Genomic DNA, 23128 nt, shown 5'->3' on the forward strand with positions numbered 1-23128 from the left:
CAATAATCCCACCCTAATACTTGGCTAGAAAGTGAATATTTGAAAAAATTAATATTTAAAACATTTATGTATGTAGCTTTTCAAGTTTTTTAATTTTTTAAATATCAAGAAAAGTTGCTTATCTTTTCTTTTGCACTTTCTTTGTTGTTTCATGCAAGATAGGCAAATAGCATTCCTTGACTCCCTCATTTTTTTATCATCTTTTATAATTTCATTATTTTATTTTTCTCAACTTTTCAGCCACCTCAGCTTTTGTTTATCAATTTTACACACATACAGAGCACAGTTTTGAAGAATAGTAGTAAAGAACATATTTAAACGGACAAAATGTTTGTAACTTTAGATATTTATTGCAATTTCTTGAAATTAAATTAATTCTGAATGGTTATCTGAGATATTTCTCCCCTATTTATTTTGTGCATTGGCAGTTCACACATGAAAATCCAAAAGCCCAGAAATATCTTATGGGCGGATTTGAACTGGTCATAAAGATTCACTCTGATGCGCTGATGTCCAGAGTACCACACATCTTAAAAGCTTTCTATGATGCTGATATTTTAGAAGAAGAAGTTATACTAGAATGGTCTAAAAAGGTAATATAATCTAATTGAATGTTATAATGTAAATTACAAGGTATAAAATGCAGATCCATTGATGTGTATGTATTTTGAAGATAATGCAAATTTTAATCTTGTGTAATTAGGGATGGATGTCAGATTTCTGAATACAACAAAGTTAAAATGTTATCTTAAGTATTAATCTGCAACCACAGTGCTATGATCTCTCTCTCTCTCTCTCTCTCTCTCTCTCTCTCTCTCTCTCTCTCTCTCTCTCTCTCTCTCTCTCTCTCTCTCTCTCTCAGATTCAACAAAAAAGAGGAATTTTATTTTGCAATATTTTTTTTTAAATATCAATAAAAATTCAGTATTGAAGTCTTAAATTTATTATAACATTATTATTCTCTCCCTTAGAAATATGTACTCTCTCTTTCAAGTAATTCCACAGAAAGAAATTTGTTACCACTAAATCTGTGAGAACACCTGACATAACATGCCTGTTGTGGCTTTTGCTATCCAAAAGTTGGCTTCATCTTATTGAAACCTCAGCTCTGGTATTAATTTCATATAATTGTGGTATGAGAAAATTTCGGAACATGTATTGCTATCTTTCACTGTTGCGGGTTTCTCTTGTTACTGTTGCTTTGAGCACTAGAAAACATGAATCAATTGTGCTGCTTACCATTACTCCACACAACACATTGTGGATAGTCTTCTGTGTGCTACTGAAGTCTGTCTGCAATGGATTTCTGTGTCTAAAGCTATTAAATCAAATTAAAGAATGCTGTCTGGTTGTCCAATTCTTCATTATGAATTTTACACATCAAGCATTAATCCGAAGAGAAAAAAATTATCAGATATTATTTTTCATACCTGGCTATAATAATTTAACAACTCCTTTTGTGTGAAGTCTGAGTACTTTGCACTTACTGTCTGTCTGTGCTTGTTTGCAAACTTCCTGGTTTGTCATGCTCTTGTCTGTGATTGGCCAATTACAAACTTAAGGTTAGCAAAAACTTTGTGCACATATATATATACAAAGGGTACTAGGAAAGTTTTGCAATACAGCTTTGTTTATTTAATTTTTTCAAAGTAATTTCCTCTACATTCAATACACCTCTCCATCCTCCGAAACCAATCTTTAAACCAGTTCTGCCAAGTTTCACTAGGGAGTAAAGCACACTCGTTGTCCCAAGCCCGTAGAAGGTCCTCATCACTGGAAAACCGCCTCCCTTTTAGCTTCATTTTCACATGCGGGAACAGTGCAAAGTCGCAGGGAGCAAGGTCTGGACTGTAGGGAGGGTGCTCGAGAAGTTTCAGTCCTGTCGTGGTCAAATATTCGGTGCAGGCTTTGGCGCGGTGAGCTGCAGCATTATCGTGATGGAGGTACCAGGTGTCCATTCTTGACTTTGGCCGCAGGTTCTTCATAGATCCAATGACTTTAGGCAGGCATTGTTCAGTATACCACTTAGCTGTGACTGTCTTCTGCGTGTCCAAAACGACACGTTCCACAATTCCACTCGATTTGAAAAATACAGCTATCATTTTCTTCTTTACAGATCGGGATTTTCTGACAATTACGGGTGTGTCGTCATCATCAAAGACCCAAACTTTGTTTTGAGCCTTGGTCGGCAGATCGTAATAGTACAGCCAAGTCTCGTCACCTGTCACGATGTTGTTCACATACCGAGATTGTCCCTTATCAAACTTTTTTAACATCTCCCGGCACCAAGTCACACGTCGTGTCATCTGCTCTTCAGTCAGTTGATGCGGCACCCAGAGAGAACAAAGTTTCTTCACGTGCAAATGATCTTGCAGAATCGAACGAATTGCTGGTGCATTTAGGCCCAAAGTATCCTCTATCTGTTGGTAGGTCACTCGCCTATTTTCGTCAAGCATTTTTCTCACAGCAGTAACGTTTTCCTCCGTAACTGACGTTCGTGGCCTTCCCGGCCTCTCAGAATCCTCCAGAGTGAAATTTCCCCTTTGGAATTCTCTATACCACCTGAATATCGTTGTACGATGTGGACAATCATCATCTAGTGCAAGAGTCATTTCTTCTAAGCATTGGTCTGTGGTTAAACCACGCACGAAATTATACCACAAAACTGTCCTTATCTCATTTCGTGACCACGATGCCATCGCAAGCACTTTACACTCTCACTACTAATGAATAACTGAGCCCATCGACTTGGCGCGGCGGCTACTATGCACGTATGAACATGTCTCAACATGCAGCAACAAGTAGCTTCCTGTGATTCATTGTTGCGTCATATTGCAAAACTTTCCTAGTACCCTTTGTATATATATGTGCACAAAAGGCACCAGGATTTATTTTCCTAATTTTTAGGTTTGGCCTGTTTGTTGTTTGGAATTTTTTTTTTTTTTTTTTTTTTTTGTCAAATTTGAGCTGAAATTTTGGAAATTAATGTTAAAATTGGACTGTGTTTGTCATTTAGATTTTATAATTTTTAAATTTAAGTTTTGCCTAATCATCTGCTTTTTTCTCACTGAGAAAGTTTTTTTCTGTCCTCAGTTTAGTCTAAAAATATCATCAGTGTACTTCTGAAATAAACACTTAGCATTAGCATTAGTAGAGGCATTTGATGCAAGAAAGCAAGCTTATGCAGCATCAGCCAAAAAAAATAATAATAATAAATAAATAAATAAAAAATAACCACTTCCACTTCACCCCTCTGTTCATTCGAAATACCCATCCAGCTGAGCCTTAAACTTATTTAGGCTATCAACTTCCACGACAAGGGATGGAAATCTATTCCACCAACCAACCACCCGCTGGCTAAAGGCCAATTTCCTCATGTCTATCCTACATCTATCTTTTCTCAATTTGAATTTATGCCCTCTCAGGTGATTATTCTGAGCAAGAGGAAGAATTCCATCAGCATTGAGCATGCTCAAACCATTCAAGGCTTTATACGCCTCTATCAGATCACCTCGCTGGTGCCTAGTCCCCAGACACTGTAATTTGCAAAACTTAAGCCTTTCTTCGTAAGAGCACCCCTTTGTTCCATTCACTAATCTTGTTGCCCTTCTCTGTACTCGTTCCAGCATCTCTACATCCCTCTTGAAATGAGGCCTCCAGACCTGTATACAGTACTCTAGGTGTGGCCTGACCATTGCCTTATACAGGGGAATCATTTTTTTATTAGGGAACACTTATTTTATTAGGGAAAAATAAATAACAGTTGTAGTGCGAGCAGATGCAAATGCACAAACTGCCTCATACAGCTAGTTAAGTTTTACAGCTAAACATTTGCACCAAAGAGTGAACATTACAAACACTCATTATGTTTGTTTCAGAATTACACCTAAGATAATTTTACGCTATAGTGAGGACAGGGCCCCAACATGACAAAAGAGATAACAAATAGCCTAGATGTAAGTGAGATACATACCGAGTGCCTTTCAGTTTGAACCTTGTGTGTACGCACACACACCCTTGGACATTTACAGTTGTTGTAATCACTGTGGATATTTCAAATGAAGTCTGGAATAACAACACATTTTACAATATTTTATTCTTTTACTGCTTTAGTACAAGAGATTAGTGTTTCTCAACCAAGGTTCTGGAGAACATCATCAGGGGGTCTTTGGAAAATCATGAAATAAAGAAATTAATTTTGAAATATCAAAAAAAATCCAAATAACAGAATTTTTATCTGGCAATTGTCCGCGGCACTAGAGTAATCAATATCTGTGCACTGCCAGCTTCCTCTTTCTCTTGTTTTTTTACAGTTCATATTTAAGGTTATATTTACAGTAGAGCAGTGTTTCTCAACCTTTTCATTGTTGCGGCACACTTTAATCATTATTATACATATATATATATATAACATATATTTGTAATATATATATATATTCACAAAATGGAGGTTATTTCTGTTGGGTATATTTAATAATACATTTATTATTTGTTTTAAATGCTTTAATGTTCTTTTTTGAACATACATGAATTGCATGAAATTTAAAAGAAAATATGTAAAAAATTAACATAATTATATAAAAACAAACAAATATGCAATTATAACATTTTAATCAGTGAGATGGTTGGGTTTTATGGGAGGCACATAGTTTTTTAATACGAGGATTTATCTCAGCTCATTACTCTCAGCTTATCTTCTACCGACTTTATTCTCTCTCTCTCTCTCTCTCTCTCTCTCTCTCTCGTTTTTTTTTTTTTCTGTTTAATCTCGTTTAAAGCAGAAAACTCTGTTTCACACAAGTAGCAAGTGGAAAATGGCAATGAAATTCGTGGATATTTGTTTTGAATTTTGATTCAAAATTTGCTAATATTAGTGTTATTAAAGTGAGTTTCCAGCGACTGGTCACTACAGATCTCAGCCAATTCTTCTTTCTCTTGCAGATTCCGAAGTTCTAACGTCGGAATCTGTTTTTTGTTGCAAATGAGTCTCTTACCCACAAATAATTTTTGGTATCAAGGGATGGGAAGTAATGCTCAATTTTTGTCTTTAACAACTCCAATGCTTTACTTATTACATTAATTATTTTAGTTTAATTCATTTTGGCAGTCAAGGGAAACAGTTCTAAATTTATTCATTTACAGTTTGTCCATACACTCAACTTTTCTTTAAAGGTGAACAACCTGTCAGTAGGAGTGAGTAAATTTTCCAATGGCCCTTGCATACTGATATTTAATATCTTAAGCTGTGCAAATAAAACTGCTAGAATTGCTAATTTACAGCACAAATTTTCATCACTTAAATAATCACAAAATTCTGATATGCTCCAGTGAAAAAAAAAAATATGAGCATTTCCTCACGCAACTCGTTCATAGGCATAAGTACTTTTCCTTTTGATAGTCCGAATCTCAGTATTCATCATCAGTGCCAGATTAAGGTACGGGCTGGCAGGTCTCTTGCCCGGGGTGCCAAAAACAGAAGAACAATGGGGTAAAATTTATATATATCCTTAGTAGAGGGTGCCGAAAATTCTTTCTGCCCTCATCAAAATACCTTGGTCTGCCGCTGTGCATCATTAAAGGGAAATGATTAGACTCCAGTTCCTCGCATAACTTTCTGAAAATGCATATTTTTTGTGGTCTAGTTTTGATATAATTGACCATTTTAAGCTCTTGATCAAGTAAAAGTAAAAAAAAGTAAAGTGCAGCCATTATCAACCCACTGCAGGATGGAAGCCTCCTCAACAATTCATGCTGAGGGAAATGGACCATAATCTGCCACGCTGGTCCAGTGTGGGTTGGCAGATCGACCGTATTCAGCAGTTAGGGCGCTTGAACCCCAGTCTACTCAAAGAGCGTGTGCTACTGCACTCCCGCTTCTGCCCACTCGGCTACGGAGGACATTCAAGTTAAAGATCAAGACAGATGAAGTAAAAGTTTTAAATCGGGTACAACTGTCTCCGCTACTAGAACTTCTCTGTGTATAAAACAGCATGTTATTATCAGATAATGTAGCCATACTATAAAATTTGGTCCCTTTTTTTAGTAGAGACCTGCAGTCTTTTAAATTATTCCATAGTTTTGGACAATAAATTCTCTTGTTTTGTAGAAAAATGGTGCTGCAATTTACTCATTGATTCATTCAACAATTTTAAACCACATACCACTCATAAAGGTAGAGGACAATCTTGGGTACCGGTATATGAAAATCCTATTGCCAAATAATTATTACATATTTACAACAACACATTTTCTAATTTTTTGATGTTGATGGTTGTTCATTTTTGTTTTTGTCATTTTCACCAAGCTCGTTGTTATCAATTTGTTTCTGATTTCCTTTCACTAAAAATTTATCCATCGCTAATAATTTCTAAAAAAAAATTAAAAGTTACTTCTAGAATGTACTAATACAGTTAATTGAAAATACCTGTTCTATATGAATTAACTGAATATGACGATTTAGAGATATAAAAACACAAAAAGTACTTTTAAAGCACAAAGGAAATTTCTTACTATGCTGCTTACACGTTGCACTTATACAACTGCAGGGTACCTGGGAGAGTTTCTCAAATGATAAGAATGGCTGAATAAAAGTGAACAAATCTACTAGGAGTCAAAAGGGGAATAAAGGATTAAAGGTGAACAGATCTAGTACTAGGAATCAAAACGTGATGTCACATTAACCTCTGGAAGGGGCTGGGATCGGTGCAGCGTAAATAAATGAATTTTTTATTTGGATTAATTTTTATTATAAAACTTGGATTTATTAATTTTTTTTAATTTCATTTTCCGCGGCACACCTGAAGCATACTCTTGGCGCACAGATTGAGAAACACTGCAGTAGAGGGTCAGTTATCTGGAATAATTGATGTCAGACCTCTGCTGGATAGCCAAATTTTCCAGATAATCAAACGGAAGGAAAATAAATTTAATCTTACCTTACAATTAAATTAAATAATTAAGATTAATTAAATAAGAAAATTATAAACCAATCTCGGAAAACAGAAACATCCAACCAGGCATTTTTATGATTTTTATGCAAAACAGGAAAATTAAAAAGATTTTTAAATGCTCTCGGTTTTTTCAACTTACCGATAACGAACAACGTCAATCTGTGCATCCAAGTAGCATTTTCACATATAGCAATTGTAACTTGCTCTATTCTCATCTTCAAATCTGGTGCAGGCATTTCTCTTTTATTGGCTAGGGCATTTTATCGGTAATGCTTTCCATAATAAGCCCATCTCATCAACGTTATAAACGTCTTCTTTCTCTTAATTTGCTATAACTGAAGCAAAGTTACTTTTAAAGGACACTGCTGCCGATTTGTCTGCAGAAAGTTTCTTGCCTTGAATGTTCTAGTTCACATATACCATGCCTCAGTTTAAAGTTTTTCAGCCAACCTGTGCTTGCCTTTAAATCTTCATTTCCTCTTAATTTTCGATTAAAATTCAATGCTTTTCCCACAACATTGGGCGGCGCCTCTGTAGCCAGGTGGGAAGGAGCAGCAGTGCATAGCACACGCTTCTTGATTAGACCGGGGTTTGAGCCCGTCACCACCAAATATGGAGGATGCGGAAAGGTCAAGGAATGACCACCGCATATCCTGGAGCAATATGGCCTTAGTTGCTAATGCTCCTAAAAACCAAATAACAAAAACAAAACAACATTGGGCCAGACACTGGTTCACCTAAACTTCGCTTCTGAAGAAACCACAAATAAAGTGCACTCTCTAAAGTGGCAATTTCAGGTTTCGACATTGTCTTTTTTCATGCTAGATCCTCCTTCACTATCCACAATCGACACAAATTCTGTTATAGCATTGGAATTTTTCTTGATGTCATAAATTGTTGAAGTCCCCCATTAAACTCTTTGGAGAGATTTCCACATTTTCTAATTCTATTAATAATTTCTGTTTATTATTGCAATGTTAAAACTACACATTTTCTTTTCCTTCATATTTTACCATAAGAAATGGGGAAAATAATAAATCGCACACTTTCGGGCCGATATTATTCTTAACGAATCTGGGGCTAAACTAATCTGAAATTCATTCATGGTTTCCGTGAAAACTCAGTAGTCTGCGATATTTTTCTAAAGAACATTTCTGAGGGTCACATAGTATTCTAGAGGTCACAACCATAAAACAATTTGCTGTTTTTGGTTTATTAGGCTTTTTGTTTGTGGTTATAAATGAGTAGTAAACTCTATCTTTTGCTTATTAGAATCAAAATTCAGTTTGCAAAGGTGGCAAACCGAATTAACTGGCACTTACTATACAGTCATCAAAAAAGATGTCCATGATTTCCCTTTTAATTATCTTCAGAAATATTTGATTGATTGTTGTGATCGTAGCAGCAAACAGTGTGGTAACTCACTAAGTTTTATTTGACACCTCAGCAATGACCTTGGCTGTGCCGTGAGTGTGCACAGAATGATTCTTATGCGCACCACCTCAGTCAGTGTCGGTAAGATGGCCATGCAACAAAGCACAGTGTGTGTGTGTGTGTGTTGTTGTACACTGAATTTAAATCTGTCATAACAGTGCAGCATTGATACCAACGTACTTACAGACAAGATGTGCCAACAGACAAGACTATAATACTTTGGTTTAATCAGTTTAAGGAAACTGGCAGTGGCCATCTTAGTGACACTGACTGAGGTGGTGCGCGTAGGAGTCATTCTGTGCACGTTGCAGCCAAGGTCATCGTTGAGGCATCAAATAAAACTTAGTGAGTTACCACACTGTTTGCTGCTATGATCACAGCAATCAATCACATATTTCCGAAGAGAATTTAAAGGGATATCACGGACACCTTTTTCAATGATCCTGTACTACTGTTTATAAAAAAGAAAAAAGAAAGAAAGATTAGCCTTTCAAATTATTCCGGATAACTGACATTCTACTATAGTTGTATTGTCTGTATGCATTTCATATTGTTACGGGACCGCCTCACAAGTGGTGGCTATAGAAAGATAAGTTCTGTACCACCTAGAGAAAAAGAGCAGTGTGGTAAACACTCTTCCTGGAAGTGGTGTCTGTATCTGAAAATATTGATCAGTACTTTCCTTCTTTGTCATTAGAAATGAATGGTTAGGAACCCTTTTGTTAAGTTCTCATCAAATTTACAAAATTTACTCAGTCTGCAAGAAGAGCAACTGACTATATGATCAAACTTTGGGGGTAAAATTCAATGAAGTGTCACCTGACGTGTTTTGGATTTCAATAAGAAAGAAACATCCTGCGATCTCAGCAAAAGCAATGAACATCTTACTCTAGTTTTTAACTTCTTACTTCTGTGAACAAGCTTTTTCATCCTTAAAACATTAAAAGCAGAGAAAGAAATCATCTCCTGTCTTTCAAGGAACAACTGCAAGTACATTTGTTCAAAAAGGAATAAGTCCAAAGGTTACTGAAATTAAACTTTATTTTTATTTGATATTTTCATTTTTGATTTTAAAAAAAGGATAATGCAAGAAAAAAAAAAAAACACACTGGGAAAATGTTTCAATTTTTCTATATGCGATGAAGCAGACGTGTGTGTGTGTGTGTGTGTGTGTGTGTGTGTGTGTGTGTGTGTGTGTGTGTGTGTGTGTGTGTGTGTGTGTGTGTGTGTGTGTGTGTGTGTGTGTGTGTGTGTGTAGATAGCAGTAATTGACTTGTGCTTCCCACTATCAACGTTTTCTGTAAATGTTTGCATAGGTAGGGGGATATTATAAATATATAAAATAATTATTTCATATTCAGTGTTCCCTCAAGATATGAAAAATAATTCTAGGTATTCCTCCATAGAGAAAAAAGATTGTGAATCACTGAATAGATCCTAGGATTTACCAGTTTGTGTTGGTAAAAGCCAATTTGTAGCACATAGTCTTCTGGCTTTTACTGCTGTGATGGAGTAAACATATGATTACAGTCTTATGTTGGTAAGTGAACAGGTATAAGTGATGAAAATGATCTTTTGAAAACCTCTAATTCAAAATAAGTAAAGTATTCCTCCCACCTTTTCTATAGAAAATATTATTATTAATGCATTATAGAAACAACACTTAGCCATTTTTTGATTTGACATTCTGAAAATTCATAATTGACATTGTTGGCTGAATTGTTAGCAATGTGAAGGGAAGAAGTTGAAGGTTGTTTATATTGTAATTTTCTGAATAACTTTTTTGTGATATGTTATGCAACTAGCAAGACCCATTTTTATATCAAAACAAACATATCCTCATGAACATGACCACTTAATGCTCTTGTGGTTGCCTCTGTTTTAAGTATTTAAGCAAACCTCACTTTTGTAGAATTGTTCTAAATTAGTATAATGGCCATATGGTGCGAGGAAGCCTAAGGCTTATGCTACTTTGTTTGTAGTTGTTTACTTTGGTTCATTTCCATTTATGTTATAATGCTAATCATGACATGTATTTTATGTCTTGATTAGCATGTACACCTGATTCCCTTGATTGGTTTTTGTGCACTAATTTTATATTACTGCACACAGAATATAGGTTTGTGATTATCGTTTGAACTTCTTTTCCGTAATCTTAATTATTTGCATTATAAGCACTGAATGTAGTTGAATATATTAAGAAATTAATACTGTCCAACCCTTCAGCTCATTTTATTCAAAAAATAATAAGTTTGTCGTGTAGTACACCTGACCAAAATGAATTTTTCATTATTTTCAGTTTGGCTGCATGTTGGTAAGATCTACTACTTGCATCAAGAATTAGTTTCTGTGTAATATTGATTTTACAACAGCTTCTTTTTTTTGGAATACTTTATTTGTTTTTTCTGGTGCAGTTTGCATGGTTTCAAGTACTCTGATTTGGCAGTAATGTTTTTTTTTATATGTATCTATTCTCCTTGAGTAGTCTTGTTCTAATTAATTCTGAAAATGGTGTTGATGAATGTGATTCTGCTGCTTTGAGTGGGAATACTAACTGTCACAGAAGATTTCCAGTACACATTAGAGGACCAAACAAAGAAAATAAAGTTTACATTGAATTAGAAGCTTCCACCAGCATTATCCAGAAATAGAGGACATTGCCAGAAATCTGAAAGAAATAGAGGACATTGTTTGCAGTCACTGTGGACATTTTAGATGAAGGTTTTTATCATGTAGTAACCAGTGCAAGAATTCTGTTAGTTGTTTTCATTCTTTCAATATGTAAGGAAAACTTTTTTCTGTGAATATTGGTATCCACCAAACAGAAGCTGTGTTAAGGCATGTTTGGATGAATTTAAGCATTGTAAATCAAGGCTTGAGATGGAAAATTTTTCAAAACAGAACACAGTTTAGGATGATAGAATAAAAGGCAGTTTCTGCATGTATATGACATTGCCAACATGTATGATAAAGCAGAACAGTGTTCTGACATCCATCCTGAAACCCATGTGTAAACACAAAAATGTTAGAACAAGGAAAACAAATGTGCTCTGTGAGGCAAAGTGTCACAGAAGCTTTCCATGTAATAACAAATAAAGATTAGTGTTTTCATAATGCATTAAATATGTGAATACAACCTTTGTCTTTAAAAAAAAAAAAAAAAAAACTTTTGATTATTGGTTTTAAAATGATGTTTCATAATGTGTATCAGCATGGTAAAAACCTGAAAGCTTGTGCTGCAAACTGGCATTTACAAATAAAACTGGTAAATCCTGTATCAGAATGTTAAAAGCCTGAAATGAAGTGAAATAGTTGCAATTTTAGATTTTTATCACTTCTAACTAGTTAATCCTAGGATTTACTAGCTTTTTTGGCTTTTACAGCAAATTCAGGGGAATATTTGTGTGTGTATCATGTAATATTGGTTTATTCAACATCAAACAGATGTTAAAGGGCGGGAGGGGGGACCTAGAAGCTCTGAAGGGATATTAGCCTTACAGCCTTTTCAATCTTTTAAGTACTTCACAGCTAAGCTTGCTTATTTCAGTTATAACATGAATGGAATTAAAGCAAAAGCAAAATTACATTTTATTTAACTTAGGTATCCAGAAAATATGTTAACAAAGAAATAGCTCAAGAAATCCATGAAAAAGCACAGCCCTTTATTAGATGGTTACAAGAGGCGGAAGAAGAAGAGAGTGATGAGGATGGTGATGAAGAAGAAGCAGTAGAGGTTTGATAATATTTATATATATATATATATATATATATATATATATATATATATATATATATAATTTTTTTTTTTTTTCCCAGCTTGAAATATAAAGTTTTGTTTAGTGTGAGAGTTCTTTATGGTTTAACATTTATGTGGATAGTTTCCCTCCCAATCCACCTCACCCAAAGATTCTTTGGGTGAAGTCGATTGAGTGAGAGGGAAATAAAGCAAAATTGTGCAATATAAACAACAGACCCTATGGAAAAAATAGGGTTAGGTGCCGACCACCCAAGATTGAACACACATTTGTAACCAAAACATTACCAAACACAATAAATAATCGTAATAAAATACGTAAGTACAGTAAACCCTCGCTATTCGCGGGGGTTACGTTCCTGAGAAATGTCGCGAATACCGAAAACGCGAATACTGAGTTATGGCTCCCATAGTAATAAAGGGGTTCCGTTCCAAAGTATGAAATATATAAGAAAAACTAGTCTTAAAATTTTGTCTATGTATGTATTATATGTACCTTCATAATATGACTATGTACATAGGCAGTACATAGTGAAATGCAAGCATATGGCATCGAAATGAAAATAAGAAACAATTTAATATTAAATGTAATATTTATTAGAAATTTCAAACAAATCTTTCAAACCAGCATCTTTGCTAGCTAAAAAACCTATCCCGCCAGTGCTATCACCAGTTTCGCTAAAGCGTTGATAAGGAGTTTTGCGTTTTCACGAATGATGAGTGAATTTAACGGAATTTTATTTTGAGTTCGGTCTTCTATCCACAGATTTAAAGCCTTTTCCATTTTTTCTAATTTAACATCACGAGTTACAGAGCAAATTTTTGAAGCAATTAGCGCGGTTTCACGGACACTACGGCAGATTTTTTCTTCCGATTTCTTGATTGATCGTACTGTTGACTCATTGATTTTATAATGTTTTGACACTGAGGAGACACTTTCACCATTAGAAATTTCGTCTAATAACTCAATTTTATTCGCTAGTGTCATCACCTTTTTTGATATTTTCACATTTCTCTTTTTATTCGTAGCCATATTTTTGTAGGGGTTAGAAAGAACTTAACCACAATAAAGTCACTTTCTTCCATTAACACGCTCGAAAAAGTCTGTTTTACACTGCAAAACGGTAGATTTATCACTTTTGTAAGCATATCAATTTATAAATTAATAAATTTATTTATTTATAAAAAAATTAAGCATATAAATTAAAAGCAAACGACGAAACCTTCCATGACTAACACATACTGAACAAGGATTAGCGAGAAACATCCACGCTCGCGATTTTTTCACCCTTCTCCCCCCACCCACTGAGCGCTGTTTTGACCGGGAAAGATAATTTTAGCCACGCCCATGTTTTTTATGGCGGAAAATATTCACGGCGTTTTAAAATTCACATTTTTTTAGGTTTCATTTTATATTAAATCGGCGATCGCGAAACCGCGAATACAGATACCGCGAATAGCGGGGGTTTACTGTATTGTATTACGACTAGTAATAAAATATTGCTAATGCTTTTGCTTCTATTGTAAGTAAACTTGTTTTTTGTTTGATTTTCTATTGAAACAGATGACAGCCGTTCAAGCTATGAAAGTTGTTTTTATTTTCTCTGCATTCTTTGTAATTCTCGGCGTTGCCTCATTTAGCTCAGTAGCACGTACAATGTCACGTGGTCTTTCATTTCGCTCAAAGCGTTTCACAATTTCATATTTTTTCTCTCATCAATAGAGGCGGACTAGCCATACGCTTTACCAGGGAAACCCCGGTGGGCCAGAGGCCGGTGTGATTTTGGCCATAAACCATAGTATGAGGCCACTGTGATTTTTCCCCGGGTAAGAATTTTTGACCCAGTCCGCCTCTGTTTATCGAAATTGCTTTTCTTTTTCTCTCTGAATCTGCAGTGTCTTCACCAGGACGCTTCCTTTTCACACCTTTTAAGTATTTTACTCATTTTTAGGGAATAAAGCACAATTACAAAACGAGGAGGCACGCTTGATACACATAAACAAAGCTGCACGTGTGTATCAACTGAATAAACAACACCGTAAAGGCAGAGATACACTATTAATACCTCACATTTTACTAAAGCACATTTCTAGGGATTACTACCATAAAACAATAAAAACAATTTCCAGTTGCGTTTCTGCTAGTGGAATCTGTTATAAACTGGTAGTAAACTCGATCTAATTGCATTTGCGATTATACCGATAGCTAGAATTGTGTTGGTTTTTACATTATCATGGTGGTGTTTCCCCTTCACTGATATAAAACACATAAATACATTTTCAGAATCTTCTCTTCATTCCTATCATGTTGCGTTCAGTTGGGGTGATTCCGCGTTTGACTGCTGTTTCTTGTAAACACAAAGGTGAATCTTGCACAAGCGAATTCAGTTCGTGTTATATAAGATATCATTCCCCTATTTATAAATCGTGTATGATCGAATTCGTGTAGTGTAAACACGTGTTATACGAGGACTGACTGTAAAAAGTTAATATCTACACTCTTTTAAGAAAACCTTTGCTGGATCATCAGTGAGCCACATTGTTCTTCATTTAAAATTAGAAGAGAAGTTAACTTTACATTATATCACTTTCTAGGAAAGACGTAGAATTTTTTAAACTTTTTTTCTTAATTTTTCTAAAATGAAAAAAAAAAAAAAAAAAAATTATAAAGTAAATTGAATGATAAATTAAAAAAAGCCATATAAAAATTGTTTTTTGGAGAGTTTGGCATTTGTTATGTGTATTACTGAAATAAAAATCATTATTTTGCTTAGTTGTTATTATGTTTAATTTTTACTTTATCCTTACCTGTTTGTGTGTGATTACCTGTGGTTTAATTTCTTTTGTTGCAGTTCTGGTTCCTATTTCTGCCTTGCTCTTTTCTTCCTTCTGGTTTTGCTATTCATGTGTTACTATTGCATTACTATTAATATGTTATTCGTGTGTTTCTATTAATAGTACTGATTCTAATAGGGGATGGGAGGGGGGGAATTCTTTTCTGGTTTCTACAGTGGTTGCAGGAAAAGTAAATTTTTGAATTTCTGCTAAATAATGTCTAGTTCAGATATAGTGGTAACTGATGTTGAGGAACCTTCATTCACTGCCACTTAACTGCTTGAAATGATTTTTCATTTGTGGCTACTGAGTACTCTTTTCAGGAAAATAAAATGAAGCAGTATATTCAATAAAAATAAATAAAAAATGGACATTCACTGGTTTGAATGTGAAATTCTGCCTGATTACTGTCCGGATGCTACTGCTAAACTGAAATCTCCCAACCTACTGAATCTCTATTTCAAAATCACTTTAGTTCCTGATAACTGCTGTTGAAAATGCAAGGAAATAATATTGCAACTTTTAACCCACAAAATCTGCACAAATACAAAAAAAAAAAAAAAAAAAAAATCTAAAAATGCCAATTTCTTTCTTTTTTTTTTTTTTTTAAATAATTTCATTTAGATTTATTTTTACCATTGTAAAAATTATTTAAATAAAGAACAGATGTTAATTAAGAAACAACTTATTGTGAAATTCATTAGAAATATAATTCTTTTTTGTTTTCCAACTTATTTTGTTATATAGTTACTTAGGGGGGAAAAATGAGTGAAGTTAAAAGATATCAAAAATAACTACGTTTGACTTAACTTTCAACTTCATAACCCTTTCAGTGTTTGCAAATAGTGCTTCCTCTTTCATTAAAAAAAAAACTAGGCTTTTTTTTTTTTTTTTTTGCCTACTCTTGGATCTTTTCTTCTAAATAGCTATGTCACAAATCTCCTCTGCCTTGGAATATTGTTCTCACTTCTGTGGCTAAACTCTAATCAGAAGTGGATCAGTCAGGTTAATTAACAGTTCATCACTTATAAACTCACTTCTCTCCCTAACAAGATATTTTGATCCTGCTGCATGCCTTTACTGTAGACCAGTGTTTCTCAGCCCTTTTTTTTTTTTTTTTAATTATCACCCCCTAAAGGGCTTTTTTAGACAATATTTTTTTTCCTGATCAACCACCCCCAAGCAATTTTAAACAGGAAAATACTTTATACTTACTCTTTTTATTCAATAGGATCTCAGAGCCTGATGCTTCTTAGCAAAAGTTCAGTGTTCAGTATGATGTTAGTAAGTTTAATTCTGATATCTCCTCTTGAACATATATCAATTCTGTTTCTTTCCTTTGTTAATATTTTATTTACTGAACTAAAACCACTTTCAACCATATAAGATGGAAAACAAAGAAGTATTTTGGCCATTTCAGACCACATTGTTGGATGAAGAAGTTTAGTTGTTTTCGCTCCCTACAACTCAGCCATTCCACCTTTTTCGAATTTATATTTGCATTTTTTGTTACATTTTATGAGTTCTTCATGAATTTATTCATCAGCAGATCTGGCATCGCATCCAATTGGATCTAACATCCATGGCTTCACTTCAAAAGAAAATAAATCTGAAAATTATTTTTCGTTTCACTTTTTAAAAAACACAAATGATCTGAATAATTCTTAAGATCATTCTCGGTGAGAGATTGGTTGATTTCAGCTAATTCTTGCGTGCCATAATTGTTTTCTCATTAAATTGCTTTCAAATATTTTCAGTTTTTCAGTTGAAGGCTTTTAATACGTGTTTGCACTATATAACCGTGATTAATTTCCCTTGAATTTGAAGTGATAGTTCATAACTTTTTCGAAAATCCATGCCATACAGTATATGTTGTGTTTGTGTTTGCTGATCTCCTTTGCTAAATCTGCGTCTCCTTTGCTTTCTAAAAAACTAATTATCATATTAAAAAGATTTACAAATCTTGTTAGACAATTTCCTTTAGAAAGCCATCTGACTTCTGTATGTAAAAGAAGCCTTACATCCTATTTTTCATTGTGAACACAAAATTTTCTGAAAAGGTGATCATATTTGCTATGTGACATTTTTATTAATGGTTTTAATAACTATACTGAGAAATCGAACATGTTGCTGTAGAAAACAGTGATCCAATAAATCCACAAGTCTTGCTATTGCGAGTGACCAATCCACAAGTACCAGTCGATATCTGCAAAGTTACAGTCTCCCGTTATAAGACATTCTGATTTACTGGCCCACTCTATTTCTCTGCACAAATCTCAATATACTCATCAGATTCATTAGACCTATAACACACCTACTCTCATTTTTCCTTTCCCAGTGCTTATGTCACACCAAACAGACTCAGCATTGCATTGTCCACCAACATGAATTAGATGCACTTCCTTAGATTTTATGTGTTGCTTAACTAACAGCATAACCCTCCCTACCTGTCCTGTTTATCCTTTCTGTACACATTGTACTCCCCAAATTCCAATTCTGCACTGATTATGTCTATGTGACACCACGTCTCTGATATCCGAACAGTATCTGCCTTTGATGTCTTGACTAGCACTTCACGCTCATCAAATTTATTAACTATACGCCTAGCATTGGTGTATGTGCAAATATACATACACCTGTTTCTACTCTTAGTTACCCTCTCACTCACTTCCACAAGGAATCAATAAATCAATGCTAATTTTCGCCCAGAAAGTAGAAACAATAGACTGAAACATTTCCTCGTCCCATCCTTGCTTCATATATTGACCAATGAAAAAAAAAAAAGAATAAATAAATAAATAAACCATGCTGCCACCAATGTTACAGCTGTCGGAAAGGGCAAATGCCTAGGATTGCGTAGACATTACCTTTGAAAGCACTTAGGCATTTGATGTCTATGAAAAGCAAAGGTGGTTGAATTAAATCATGCCCACTATCTTCCTTTTATCAAAATTTCTCACTCACTCCTAATATAAAATACCTATATGTTAAAAATCAGTTGTCTCAGGGGAAAAGAAAACCCAATGGTAGAAATTAAATATTAAGGAATAATATGTCATCAGGTAGGGTTGAACTTTGGAGGGCCACAAACTATTGGTAATAGCCATCATTTTTTTTTTTTTTTTTTTTTTTGTCCCCCAAAAATCAATTTTCACCCCCTTGGGGGCAGTATCGCCCCCCGTTGAAAACCCTTGCTGTAGACATTTCCACGGGTACTGTTCTTCCTAATTATCACCTCAATTCCATCTCTCTTGCAAACCTGTTCAAACATGTATGTAAGTTAATCAATCCATTAACCATTCAATTTCAATTCACTAAAACTTTTCCTCATTTATTTCTTTTACTTCTGTTCTTTGGGACTACTGCCGTTATGTATTTCTTGAAAATTACATTACAGATATTCAATTCCAGTGCCAACATATTCTTTTGTCGTCTCCTCATCTTTCACCTTTCAACTCATGTTCAATAATGGAATACTGTAGTTTTTAATAACTTCCATATTTTGATTCAGCATATGTTAAATAAGGTAAGCAGCAGTTAATTTCAATCCACTGCAGGATGGGAGCCTCCTCAACAATTCATGTTGAGGGAAATGGACCATAATCTGCCACGCTGGTCCAGTGTGGGTTGGCAGATAGACTGTATTTAGCAGTCAGGGGCTTGAACTCCGGTCTACTCAGAGCGTTTGCTTCTGCACTCCCACTCCTGACCACTCAGCTGCAGAGGCCTTCTGCATGTTTCTAAATATTAATCAGTATTTATTTGTTTATTTAAATTTGTATGATTATGAAGCATAGATTTTAATTAATGCACTTTCAAACTATACAAATACAATGCATGAGCATCTGATGTATAATTGTTTGACAATGGTATTAACATTACATACTTGAGTGTGTGTGTGTGTGTGTGTGTGTGTGTGTGTGTGTGTGTGTGTGTGTGTGTGTGTGTGTGTGTGTGTGTGTGTGTGTGTGTGTCTAAATATTATTCATATTTATTTGTTTATTTCATTGCATATGATAATGAAGCATAGTTTTTAAATTAATGCACCTTCTACCTATGCAAATGTAATGCATGAGCATCTGATAATTGCTTGACAATGGTATTTAACATTGCATACTTGTGTATTAATTGTATATGTAATTAAATTTAGATTAATGTGATAATAACATATATTCCTGTTAAATATAGAGGTATAATCATGATAACAATATGTATAGAAAGTAAAAACAGTATAAATTGTTTTGTTACTTTAATTCAAGAATGTTCAATGTTCCACTGTGCCAGTTTGTCTTTACTGCTGCTGCTTGTTTTTTTTTTAATAGTAAGACATCTCTTAATTCCATTGCATAAAGTATTAATGGCTCCTCTTTTCTTCTATTTTTTTAAGGTTGTATATTCAGATCGCCACAGAAGTTCATCACTACAAGAAGTGAAAGATGAATTAAAAAAGAATATTAAGACTGCTGGTGATGAAGATGAAATTGATATTGATGCTATTTAGACTGCAGTGAAATCAAGAATTCAAATACCAAATTTTGTTATTTCTTTATAAGTATTCGTTAGCATAATCTTGGTAAGGGATTATTTTATACCTTTATACTTGCTGGTTTTGAAATACTTCACCTAATATATGTTAACTGGTTATTAACTTTAACATATGGTTTGTATAGTTCAGAGCTGCCAATCAAGTGTAACTCTCTTTTTTTTTTTTAGCTTAAATAAAATTATTTAATGATAATCAAATACAGAATCTTTACTTTACTTCAGAAAGAACAGTACAAATTAACAGTAATTGTGTAATATTAAAGAAAAAATAATTTATGTAATGGCTGTTAATCATTGTGCATTTCATATTTTTAGTATTCCCAGAGTGCAACTTTCACTATTATTATAAAATTGCTCCATATATATTATATTTAAAATTTTAAATTTTCTACATTTGTAAGTTAAATTAATAATGTATACCTTAAATATTCTTAATTTTAGAATGATTCAATTTGCACAAAAAGTTTTATAATATAAGCTTAATGCCCATTAAAATCTTATTGGTAACACTTCCAGTTCATCTGCTCCCCCCCCCATTCAGTATGTGATCATTCAAATTAGATTTTGAAATTTGTGAACTACCCCTGTCCCTGACCAAATGAATTCTTTATGGATAAAAAGCAATTGCTTGCCATTCACTTTAACTTGCTAGACTATTGAGAAGTAATTATTTTAAAAAGCAATTTTTTAAAAAATTTAAATTGTCACAAAAAACATATATACACATGTAAAAATTAAAAATCTTGAATTGCAAGAGCAGACTTTGCCAATCTTAATGATAAAAAAAAATGTGTGCGTGCATTCATTATGGATGTATGAAATATGAAAATGTTAGGTGTTGTGTTCATTGCATAAAATGCCGGAACTACTATAAATATAGTATAAAGGAAGAATAAAAATGTAGGAATGAAAATGTAAACAGTATGAAAACCTAAATAGCTTGCATTTACCTGCAAGTATTAAGTACCAAAAAAAAAAAAAAAGTATAATTTAATAAACAGTACAAGAAATTATAACCAAATAAACAGTGATGAATATTAATAGGGAGTTATCATAATAAATATATAACACATTGGTTCTGTTGCTAGTGGAGTTAAGATAAAGATTATACAATAATAAAAAAAACTTACAAACTTAAAACCAAAACATTGTCATAAACATATAGGGGAGAAAGTTGGCAAGAGCATCAATATTGTAAAGTGTACACTATCTGGTCAAAACATTATGTCCACCTATCTAATAGTGGACTTGGACTCTAAGGCCTCTGAATGTTGCAGGAGGTATGTTGTAGTACCATGTTTCCAGGATTAGGTATCCTGTAGATCTGCAGTAGATTGTGCAGAGAATCCAAATGCTGTAACTGTTGATCCTCATACTCCCAGAGATGTTTTTTGAAATTCATACCCAGTGAATTCGGTGACAAATGCAGTCCCCTGGAAGTCATCTGCACGTTCAGCTACATGGTAGAGTGTATTTTCCTATTGGACCACACCTGTGTTGTACAGGAAGACAATCACCATGATAGGGTGTGTCTGATCATTCACAATTAATAGGTTGTTTTTTAGCATTCAGACTGTGGTCTGAATGCTAAAACTTGGAATACTCATGTCTAGGGATATGAGGGCTCCAAGTGATTCCCAGGTAAACATCCCCCATGCCAAAACACTGTGGCCACCTGCCAGTTTCTGTTGGACTATACCTTCCATCCACTGGCCTTCCATGAAGACAGAGCCATCTACCATCACCAGCTGTGAGTGATCAGAGAGAAAACTGGATATCCAATTACAAAAAAACAGTTGGCAAACCATAAGATGGAAGCTTATTTATGTCAAGAGCAAATGCTTGAGTTTCACTAAACTTTTCCATTGAGTTTTTCCATAGATTAGTGATCATTGATCAGTTAAAAAATTTCTAGATAGTTTAGGAGTTGACAGTTATTTGATTTCTTTGTTACTTAGAAACAGTGGAAGTGCAATTGGACAATAATTGGATGGGAGGAATTTGTCACCCTTTTTATTAATTTCCCTTTTCATGGAACATGTCACCCCTTTTAATTTCCAAGCAGAATGAAAAAAACACCAGTGGAATGAGAAACTAAAAAGGCGACAGAAGAAGATGAACTTGAGCATGGGTGCCGGCAGGATATATTTTAACATTAATGAAAATGTTAAAAACTGTGTATTACTTAGAAATCCAAAGGTGGTGCACTTGCACCGTGCTACCGGCACCCATGAACCTGAGTGCAGGTTTCCAGAGAAATATCAGGACCTGGAATTTGTTGGCATCAATATAGTGTAAAATTCTGACATCCTTTTGGTGGAAAACCACAGAAGGCATTAGATTGCATTGGGAATGATAGGAGATGGTTTTTACCAAGATCATTAATACAAAGTTTGAAGAAAACTGGCAGTTAAGCTAAACATCCTAGCTTTTATCTTTAGCTGAGGTGCAATAGTACCTTTGGGTTTTAACAGAGATGAATGAAATGTATTGCCTTGAAATAGCTTTGAAAAAAGACCAGAATGCTCGACTACATTTAGACAAGGAAGATTTCTAGGATTAGCCTGTTCAAAATCTAGTTTGGACTGATTAATAACTGCTTTTCAATTTTTGCGAGTTGATGTAGGCAGAAAACGAAGCTGGAGGTTTGGATGCAAGCCAATTGTGATATGAAAGGTCTTTTTTTATTATTATTATATTAGTGAAAGGCTGAATGCATTTATTGGAATACCAAGTTCTGATAAAGGATGAGATTTTAAGGTGGAGTGTGGAATAAAGGATTTAATCCCTACAAGTATAATTTCAATGTCACTATCTGAGCAAAGGTTGACATCAGATTTCAAACAATAATCCGACCAAGGAAAAGAAGAAAAGAAATCTTTCAGATCATCCCATTTTGCATTCTTGTGATGTCAGCATGAGGTGATTGACCTCAAAAGAAAGGCTCCATTTGAGAAGAGATAATCACCTAGTTTTGATCTGATCTGCTTAGAGGACCAGTCACCTTCATAGTGTTCTTGGTAAGATTTGTGGCAAAAAGATCAAAAGTATTGGCTCTGCTATTAATAATAGCAAAACCCTCAGCACTTTGTCCATTTCCATGTAACTAGAAAAAGGAAACCAACTGGAGCAGAGGCGGATGGGTTGAGTATTCTTACCGGCAAAAACTTGTAGTGTCCTCATAGTAGTGCTTAGGGCCATATTGTGAGGAAGTGTGGGATGTGGATTACAAATGACTAGAGTAATTATTAATTTTTTAATGAATTTTAAATATAAATCAATTATTTTATGAAAAACATTTTTTCATTTATTCAACAATATTTAACATGAATTCGCAATCATAAAGTATGAAAATCTTTAGAATGAAATGGATTAATATTCCACTCAATTGTGGAATGTTAATCCCTTCAACTCTTAAATCATGGGTAGTCCAATTAACACAAATTACGAGCTAAAGGCATTACAATTCAGTGGTGTCCATAAAACCTAAAATGATTAAATAAAATAAAAGGGGGAGAATGCTAGAATTGGTAGCCAAAAATCGTGCGAAGTTCAATTGTGCATGATTCAATTTTGATGTTTAGGGCATACTCTGGTGTATAGTTAGGGG

General features: G+C 34.2%; 1 protein-coding gene across 2 annotated transcripts in view; it reads left to right on the forward strand.

Annotated features, from left to right (window-relative positions):
• LOC150084901 (eukaryotic translation initiation factor 5-like) overlaps window positions 1–19547 on the forward strand; it is a 148523-nt gene extending 128976 nt beyond the window's left edge. For both annotated transcript variants that reach the window (XM_090375626.1, XM_090375625.1), the window contains exons 12-14: window positions 429–593; window positions 11986–12117; window positions 19361–19547. In XM_090375626.1, the coding sequence (XP_090231752.1) occupies window positions 429–593; window positions 11986–12117; window positions 19361–19474 (411 nt within the window). In that variant the 3' untranslated portion in view covers window positions 19475–19547. The remainder of the gene's footprint in view (window positions 1–428; window positions 594–11985; window positions 12118–19360) is intronic.
• The last annotated feature ends 3581 nt before the right edge of the window (window positions 19548–23128 follow it).

The sequence above is a fragment of the Mastigoproctus giganteus genome, chromosome 6 (genome assembly GCF_048544385.1).
Source record: "Mastigoproctus giganteus isolate SK-2022 chromosome 6, ASM4854438v1, whole genome shotgun sequence".
Classification (NCBI taxonomy): domain Eukaryota; kingdom Metazoa; phylum Arthropoda; class Arachnida; order Uropygi; family Thelyphonidae; genus Mastigoproctus; species Mastigoproctus giganteus.